Below are 9,318 nucleotides of genomic sequence, written 5' to 3'. Positions count from 1 at the left end.
GGGGGGGGGGGGCGTATTTCGGGCAGCGGGCTCGGAACTCCTTCACCTCCTCGCCAGAGGAGCGGGGCCCCGGAACCGTGCTGGCTGACGGGGATTGCAAGTGAGATGACGTTGGTGTTCTCTAAAATATCATTCGAGCTGGGACAGTTCCATTCGTGACTACCCCATTTCAAAACTTCCACATATACTTCCCAGTGTTTTCACAGTTAATTCCTTCAACAGCAAATTGCTAAGGACAGGGATATTTGAATCCTATTGTTTAAAGCAGGGTCTCTAGTAGGAAGATTTTTACGAATTAATGATCTATGTGCCTTCATTGAGCATTATTCTGTGCTTGCTATGGTTGTTTTATGATGTTAATCAAACAAGGAGACCATTAGACTGAGGTGGTTTTAGGTTAGGTCGAGAGGTTTCTTTGCCACCTCATGGATGATTAAACAGCAACATCCAAAAATCATCTACCATTTTATGTACAAATTTATGATTTAAAACCTCCAACATGGTTAATTTTCCAACTGCCAGAAAATTATTTTTAACCCCCCCCCCCCAATAAGAACCACAGGCCCATATGGGTGACTTTGCCCCACCGGCCACAGAACCCGGCCTTACTCAGAGTCTGGGCTCTCCCAGAGCGGGATCTTCAACCAGGCAGTCAGGAGTCACCTGATCAGCTCTAGGGAGGCCATTCGCCTGATAAGACCCCAGCTACCCCCGAAAGGAAAGTGAGTTTGCAATAACCCAGCCACTTTCTTTTCTGGTACAACTTCCTCGTGCCTGCTTCGTTCTGCCTATAGAAGTCCTTCCTGTTGCACACTCCTTGGAGCTCCTTTCCACCTGCTGGATGGAATGCTGCCCGACTCACGCATCACTAAATAAAGCCAATAAGGTCTATAAAATTTTCTCACTGGAATTTTGCTTTTTAATGTCCCAGAATTATTTTTTAAATTTCCACTATTTGGCTGACTCAAAAGAATGCACCTCCTTGTCAGAAAGGAGTTTAGAAAAAGGAGCAAAGGGCCTCTGAGAATGTCTGCAGCTGCAGGCGCTCCTGGGGAAAGCAGACGCCCAGCCCAGGAGGGGCACGTTCGTGCATGAGCTCCCATCACATCACTTTACTGTTACGGAATTTCCGTCCTGGCTCCCTGTTTGACACCTTCTGGGGGGAATAAGAGGAACAGGGACTCAAGAAAACACCAGTGCCAGTGATGGGTAGTAAGGAGGGCACGTATTGCATGGAGCACTGGGTGTTATACGCAAATAATGAATCATGGAACACTACATCAAAAACTAAGGATGTACTGTATGGTGACTAACATAATAAAAAATTAAAGAAAAAACCACACCAGTGGTGCTTCTCAGGGGCACCTAGTCACGCTGGCAGGTACGTTGCTGAGTATTAAGAAAGGACACGGCGCAGAGTCTCCTGCCTCGTGGTTCTGTGAGATGACTGGGCAGAAATAAGACAAACTCAGGAAGAGAACTGCACGAAAAGCAAAACAAAACCGTACCCGAAAAACCCAGACGTTTCCTACTGTTTAATTGAACTCAAGGGAGGAAAAACCCAGCTTCACAAAAACTTAGACGTGTTTCATTTTATTAGGTACAAAACCAAGCATACAATAATTATAAGAGAAATAACAAACATGCTCGATGGGGTCAGGCCGTTTGAAATGGGCCTCTGTACACAGACATGAATAAATCATAAATACTGCCTCTCTGTGACCTTGAAACACAGTACCACCTAGAGTTTTCTATTTTTAACTACTTGAGTAAGTGAAATAGTAAGAGAAAACAGACAGTATTTGAATCATGAAAGGTAGAGACTGTTCTGTCTTTCTGGAAACTAGCCTACTGGCTTGGGAACCAGGACAAGCCTTCCTCCTTTCAGCCCGTTGCTGCTGTGAGACCAAAGACACCCCCGTCTGTGTCGACACCAGCACCCGCCCTGCCCTGCCAGTCAGTCACGATCCTTCAGCCGCGTGGTCCTTACAGAGTTGAGAAATAGTCTCAGCCTAAGGAACCTTGGCTAACGCAGACAGGTTTTTGCAGTCTGTTCTTGGATGTTTTTACAACTTTTTCTGTTAACTGATTCTAAACCTGCAGGTGTTCTTAACTTTCCCTACACTTTTATTTTAAACCTTGGATTATTTAAGTTGGTTTAAACACAACATGTAGTTCAACAACTCCCAGAGATGAGAGGCACTTCTCTGAAGACAGTGACATGTCCCCAGACCGGCAGGACACTGGGTGGCTCGGACGTGGCAGGACTCCACTCTCGGGCGCCGTCTGCGAGACACGGCGGGGTTCTTGTCTGCAGCATTTAGAACATGAGGCTGTGTCGGGGTGGCTAACGGAGATCGCGGGGATGAAATTGTGCTTATGTTCTCTAGTGAGCCCCTGCTGGTCCTCAGGAGCTCTGATCCGATCGCAAGAATCCTGGTTAAAATAAACCGTCAACCTGAGGCAAAAACGTGAATAGGCAAAGTCTATTTTTTCAGGCTTTTAAAACTGTTGTAACATGTGACATTATAACTGTTCCCCAAATTAGGCAACTGACTTCAATTCAGAGAGCAAGGAACAAATGTGACATCCGAGGCACCGCCTCTCAATTTCTTAATCAGGATGGTCTTCGGCTCAGACATCCACAAGGCAAAGCGAACACGGGCCCTCCACCCTGCAGGACCTCCGAGAGGACCCACGCACAGCATTCCTGGAGAAGGCAGCAGCTCGGCGGAAACCCCTTAGTATTAATAACGGGGGTGTGTACATGATGTGCTTACAGAGATTTATGGGCCCTGAAATGTCCTAAAGAGCTGCGTAAACATCGTAGCCACGAGAGCATCATGAATGAGGGGCAGCGCCGGCTGGTATAAAGGACTCGAGCATCTGCGCTCACGAGGAGCAGTGCAGGCGAAGGACACGGGACGCCACGTGGCGAGCACAGACGGGGAAGTCGGAGCAGCGCTAGGGTTTCAAACCGCAGCGCGTAAACTGGGTAGAGGACTTACAGTATAACTGAGAACTAGGGAAGCGAGGCACACCAGATGTGCGTCTTCGTCCATATAAAAAGGTACAAGATCTTAGTGTAAGAGCGTGCTCTCTCCAGTAAGGTGGTGTGAAAGGTAAAGAATATAAGACAGAATCTGTGAAAATCTAGAAATAAAGTCTTGGGAGAAAAGAAAACAGCCATAAAAATCTGTATATGTTGTTCCATATTAATAAAGTCAGATTTTAAAATGGGACCTTAACATTTAACTGTGTGCATTATTTCATTTACAAATGTCCTCATCCTATTAACTGAAGGGCCTTGGATGACATTGGCTGCTCTGTGAAGTCTGCAAGCTAGAACACATTTTCACATGAAAAGTGCCAAGTTCTTACTTTGCCCTAAAAGTGAGAAAATAGAAACATGTATGTATGAAAACAAATAATCATTTAAAGAGATAAAATTGGCTACAGTTATTTATTAAAACATACTGTATATCCAGTGGTCAACCAAAGGTTTTAAAGATATTTACAGTATCAGCAGAAACCTCCTAGCGAGACTAGAGGCACACGTAGACCTCGCTTAGTGGTGGTTAAATAAGAAGCATCTAGAACATACGGGGAGCCATGACCCGGTGAGGATAAGAAGACACTCCCCCCTCCATCTGGAAACGTGTCCTCACCCCTCTGCCCTGAAGGAAGGTGATAAAATCCTGCTCTTGCCAAGTAAAACAGATTAAGTCGGCTCCAGACCGCAGGACCCAGGTCCCAAATCAGTATGTGACGACAGTGACAGCCACAGTGCTCTCGTGTGTATCTGTGGTGGCAGGCCTTCCGTGCACAAACTCGAAGTGGTGGCTTTGCTGCGTGTGCACCTTTTCCAGAAGCCATACGTATGTCAGAAACTCTCAGGTGCCGAACGTTCCACTCTTGGCTCCCACCAAGCAGGAACGGTCCCGCTGAGACCCACTGACTCGCACCTGGATCAAGTCCGGGCGCTGCTTTAACCTCAGGGTGGAGAACACCAAGGTGGACTTCACCACCACCTCTGAGTTTAAAATGCCTTCAAAAAAAAAAGAAGAAGAAGAAGAAAAAGAAAGAAAGAAAGAAACAACTATGACAGTATTAGATTCCATTGTCTGGAAAGCGCAAGCAGCTCAGTGTTCCACGACTTTGCTCCCAGGAGCGGCTCCCAAGCTGAGGAACAGCTGGAGCCTCTCCTGGGCCTGAAGTAGACAGAATTTCTGTTTGGACAGTTGAGGAGGACACCACGAACCCTGTTTCAAATGTTTGGGATTCTACACAGTTGCAAACTGTGTGCACTACTTTCTACCCGTAGGCGCGCGGGGTGTGGGGAGCTGACCGGGCCGCCGGACACTGCGGCGCTCAGCTCAGACCTCTCCCTGTCCTTTTATGTTGTTATATGGCGCAGACCTGGGTTGTTACCTAAACGGCTCTCATTTGCTTAAGATTGTCAACACAAAGAAAGGCTCACTGAAAGCCACCTTTCTTTGGAAATAAGCCCAGTGTGGCTGGGGTGAGGCGGGGCTGCACCCGCAGACCACCGACGACTCACATGCGGGTCATCAGAAATTCACAGTATGGTAACTTTCCGAAGAGCTCGGACATTTAGCTATCTGCAGGGCTTTGCAATGCATCATTTCGGTTCTTTTTTGAATTTATACGTGCTTTGCTTTATTCCATTGGTTTTGGGTTTCTTCTCACTGGATATGGTGGCGTGGGCACCGCTGCTCGCACCACCCTTCTTCTTCAGACCCGCGAGTGCCTGCGTTCTGGGGGGCCCACCGGGGTCCACGGGGTCCCAAGAGGTAGCCCCCTGCATGGGAGCTCCGGGGCCACTGCTGTCACTGCAGGGCGGGTTCCAGCGCTGGGGTCTGGGGCTCTTACTGGCTTTCTTTCTCTGTTCCTCAGTCCTCACTTCGAGGGCTGGCTTCTGAGAACTCGGCCTGCTGCCCCGCGGTGCATGGAGGGCTTTGGGGGAAGTGTCAAACGCGTAATAGGATGGCCGGGCTTCTTCCCTGAGCAGCTCCTTCCTCCGGGAAGCACCGAGCTTGCAAGCCCCCTCCTGGGGAGGCCTGGCCGGAGCGCTGGCCATGAGCTTGCTTCTGCCGGGGCTTTTCAGAGCCCCCGACGTGGACGTGCCAGGAGCGGTGGGAGGCCTGGCTTTGGCGCCTTTCCCCTTCTCGCCCTGGACAGTCTGCATCTGCAGCCACTCCAGCTGGACCAGCCTGTCGATGTACCTGGCGAGCAGCCCTGCGGCACCGCTACGAGCTGCGGGCCTGGGCTGGGCGCCCGGTGGCACCGCCAGGTCACGGAGGTCCCAGGAGCTGAACGGGGCGGGCAGGAAGTCCGCATAGTGGTAGGCGGGCTGCGCGGCGCCCCGCGGGTCCGCGTCTGGGTCCGGGCCCGGGTCCGCGGCGTCGATCTCCTCCGCGCGCAGGTGCAGCTCCGGGGGCGCGCGCGCAGACTGCGGCACGGGCACGCGCTCCGAGTCCGACAGGTCACTGGCGCTGTCCTCCTCTTCGCCGGCACCCTCCTTCAGGATTTTCATGCACTGCAGGTCCAGAAACAGCTCGTTTCCCGAGGCCCCCCGCCGCCGGGGGCCCAGTGGGCTCCATTCGGGTTTTCCTTCTGGGGAACGGCTTTCCTGGACTCTGTCCGCAGGAGGCTGGGAGGACACGTGGGGCACTTGGGATTGACTCTGCCTTTTTCCTGAAGGGTTTTTTGAACGTTGTGCTTTATTCCAAGATGGACCAGCATTCATGTTGCTGTGAGAAATAAAACTGTAATTCTTAGTTCATAGGACACAGAGGTCTGGCTGTGATTAAACAAACAGACAGGCTCCTCGGGCTGCAGTCTGCGTGTCCCTGGGAGGGGCAACGGGCCACGCCGGGCTCTAGTCAAGAAACACTGCTGGACGCAGGTGCCAAAAGGAGGTGCATGGATTCTGTCTGATATCAAATAGTACCACTTAAGAAAAACACTGACATTTCTTCAAGTGCTTATAATTTTAGACCAGTCATGTATACTAAAAAAGAAAGAAAGAAAGAAAGAAAGAAAGAAAGAAAGAAAGACCGAAAGAAAGAAAGAAAGAAGCCACCAGTTTGGAGAAAATCTGTCGTAAACTCTCAATCTGTTCTGCTATTGATGAAGTGCTTAATGACACCAGTGAGTAAAAGCCACAGCCTTCTTTTTCAAGGCTGTTTTCCATGAAAAGTAAACAAGGTGTGAAATGCAAGTTTTATACAACTTAATCACCAACTGTTGGTGATTCTGAGCCCTCTAAAATCTTAATATGAAAGAGTGTAGCACAGACAACCTGTACCTCAAATCAAAAGCTTATTAAAGTATTTTCAAATAGGAAACACACTCAGGAAAACCGTGTTTAAAAGGAGAGAGAAAAAATCATATGGTGCCTTAAAACAGAGTAAGAATGAAAATTTAGGATTACTGCTGTCTCGTGAATGGCAGAGAAATGGCAATGACGACCAGCAGAGCAACTGGTTACCCCCAGGGGGATTTACTCTGAGGCAGGATCTCCAATCAGAGTTGAAAATATTTTCTTTTCTGTGTACTTACCCGAAACATAGCATCTCACTAGGATTCATAATACTTCTCAGGAACATAGGTCAGGTAGGATAAAAGAAAATGAGTGGTCAACATGCTTTCTGGAAACCTCAGAGGGTCACTGGTCCACGGGTTTCTACCACAGTAAGCAATCGTTTGGAAATATGTGCTTCCTTAATAAATATGGAAGATGTTGAATCATGGCCAACAGCTAACATATGCTCAGTATATGTTGAAGAAATGGATAAAGGAATTGTCATTTGGAACTCATGACCAATCCTCTTATAATTTCTGTTGACTCTGTCAGTGCACATCAATAAAAGTGATTATCGGCATCCTTTTTTATAAAAAAAGGAAACAAACATACAAGGGTGATTAAGGGCCTTACCCAAAATGATAGACTCTGCTAACAGTGGCAGAATTTTGACCTCTGGAATTTTTACTAACTTGTAATGTTTAAAACCACTTTGCCCACTCATTTCTGCTGGATAAAAAATATAAATACATATTTCTTATCCACAGACATTATTTTTTTTCCAGCCACACATAATCAGCCTGGAGAACTGATATAATGTGCCTTCTGCAAGATAAAGCAATTAAAATCACTTACCTGCTTTTCTGGTGAGATTTCATCACCCTATTCCCTTTCTTGAAAAAATCAGATGGCTGGTCATCTTCTAGGGTTTGAAGGACTGTCTAAAACACAGAAATGGAGTAGTAAATACCATGACAACAACAACAGCACACAAAACCAACAAAACAGAACAAATCTAGTAAGATTTTCCCTCAAAATTTACATCACCTTTTCTGTTGTGCTTGAAATATTCTTGCTCAGTGTGTAGGCAGATGATGACAGCTGGGGAAGTGACTTCTTTATTCCTCTGATATTTGGAAAGGACTCCTCACCACCGGAACTGGAAGCAACAGAACACTGTGGGTAAGTATGAATTGCAAATGGTCCTGCCACGGGTACTGGACTGGCTTTCACTGGTTTGTTTTGAAATATTTGCATAGTATTGAAATGTTGGGGGGGGCGGGTACTGCCTTCTGTTTACAGTTTCATCTTTTTTGCTTGTTTGTTTTTCACGGTGGATATTAGATACAAAATCACATCTGCTATAAATGTTGCCAATGGAATCCTCCTCTCTCTCCTTCACACACACACACACACACACACACACACACACACACAGAGTCTCCTCAGAAATAACACCTTCAGGAAATGTGTGGGGCTAATTAATAATTAAGGTCAGGTATTACTCCAATCTCCCATGTCCACTCACTCATTTATTCATTCATTCATTCAACAAGTAATTACAGGAGAGCCTTGAAAATGTCCAGGATTATGCACATATCCCCGCTCTCATGGAAGGAGCACTCTATGAGGAATTTCCCCTTTAATTCTCCTGCCTTCACGATCACATCAATCCATTAAAAGATCGTCAGTATGGTAATAGAGATCATATAATGTTATCTCTCTGAAATTCTGTTGACTCATTTCAAGAATGCTGCTTTCCCTGATTTTGAGTGGGTGGGCTATTAAAAGGGCCCTGATCTGAAAGTGAATACTTTCTTCCATAATATCCCCTTACCTCTGTAAAATAAACAAGAGGTAGAAGACTTTTTTCTTCCTGAAACTCTGCTGTATTACTTTTCATAAGCGCGTATGCCTTTTCAGCCAGGGTACACAGGCTCTCACAATTAATGACTTATACAACCATCAGTAGGCTTGATTCATTTTAGATGTCGAGAAGGTTCTTTACTTTGCCAGCCCTCCTTCAAGAGTTTGGTTTTCCTTCTGCTCTGTCCCTCTGGACGGTAAAAAGGAACCCTCTGTGATGCCTGGCCCCACACTGCTGTCTGGAAAGCGTGCTTCTGCCTTTCCCACTTCATTTCACCAGGCATGCTTTACACCTTGAGCCGCAGCGTTTTCTCGGCAAGTTACAGAGTGAAATAGGAAAAGAAGCTTGTAGAGTCCTTAAATGCAGAAAGCAAGTTCGCGGTTTCCCTGATGGTTCAGGCTTGCAGCGGAGCAACGCTAAAGGTCTGAGATTCTGGCTACAAAAATGCTTCCCAAGCGCCAGCGGCCGATTAAGGGCAGCGGCATAACTCATCACAGGGCATTAACTCTCTTTCCCACATCTTCCTCTCCAGCGAGACGCCCGGAGACCGACAGTGGCAGCACCGCCCCCTCCCCACCCTCCAGGGAACTGGCTGGCTGTCCGGGTGGCAAAGCATTGTGGGTGATGTGTGGTCAGGAAGCCAGCCCTCTACGCAGCGAGGCTCCCTCGGTCTGGCCCGGGCTCCAGGTTGTAGTGCAGACATCCCAAGAGCTGGTCAACCTACAGGCTTCAAATTAGCCAGGGGACCAGCTTCTAGAAAGGCCAATTTTTGCGCATATCCCCCCTCCACCCAGTAACCCAGAAGTCCAAGGGCCCGAAGCATGCATTTTCCTTGTCCTCCATGTGTGCAGACACAGATCTACGATCGATAGGCGCAGGGACCGGGCAGATGCAGACAGAAATTGATCAGACCTGTTGGGCGATCGCCGAGGACACGTGACGAGGCCGCCAGCCAGCCTTCCCCGCGCGGGGCGGGGAGGCCGGACTGCGGCGCGCTGCGGCAGGGTAGGGGAGGCGGCGGCGCGCGGCGCGGAGGGCTCCCCGGCTGCGCCTGGCCGGCGGGGCCGGCGCGCGGCGGCGTCACGAGGGGCGGGGCGCAGGCTCGCCGGGAAGTTGCGCCCCG

At 48.5% G+C, this 9,318-nt stretch overlaps 1 protein-coding gene across 1 annotated transcript; it reads right to left on the bottom strand.

Annotated features, from left to right (window-relative positions):
- Positions 1-2,472: 2,472 nt before the first annotated feature.
- Positions 2,473-9,255, bottom strand: FAM217B (family with sequence similarity 217 member B). The gene is made up of 4 exons (XM_040638541.1): positions 9,108-9,255; positions 7,376-7,487; positions 7,184-7,269; positions 2,473-5,774 (listed from the first exon to the last, which is right to left on the bottom strand). The coding sequence occupies exons 3-4, from the start codon at positions 7,204-7,206 to the stop codon at positions 4,643-4,645; spliced, it is 1,155 nt and encodes a 384-aa protein (XP_040494475.1). The 5' UTR covers positions 7,207-7,269; positions 7,376-7,487; positions 9,108-9,255; the 3' UTR covers positions 2,473-4,642.
- Between the last annotated feature and the right edge of the window lie 63 nt (positions 9,256-9,318).

Source organism: Ursus maritimus, unplaced genomic scaffold (genome assembly GCF_017311325.1).
Source record: "Ursus maritimus isolate PB19 unplaced genomic scaffold, ASM1731132v1 scaffold_22, whole genome shotgun sequence".
NCBI classification, from domain to species: Eukaryota; Metazoa; Chordata; class Mammalia; order Carnivora; family Ursidae; genus Ursus; species Ursus maritimus.
The sequence above is the reverse complement of the archived record's forward strand: the minus strand, read 5'-3'. Positions and strand labels throughout refer to the sequence as shown.

Excerpts from the sequence above, each read along its gene's own strand:
- FAM217B (XM_040638541.1), bottom strand. The coding sequence starts at position 7,206 with ATGAAATCTCACCAGAAAAGCAG. Across the intron at positions 5,775-7,183 it reads AAATCTCACCAGAAAAGCAG|CAACATGAATGCTGGTCCAT; the intron begins GTAAGTGATTTT and ends TATTTCTCACAG.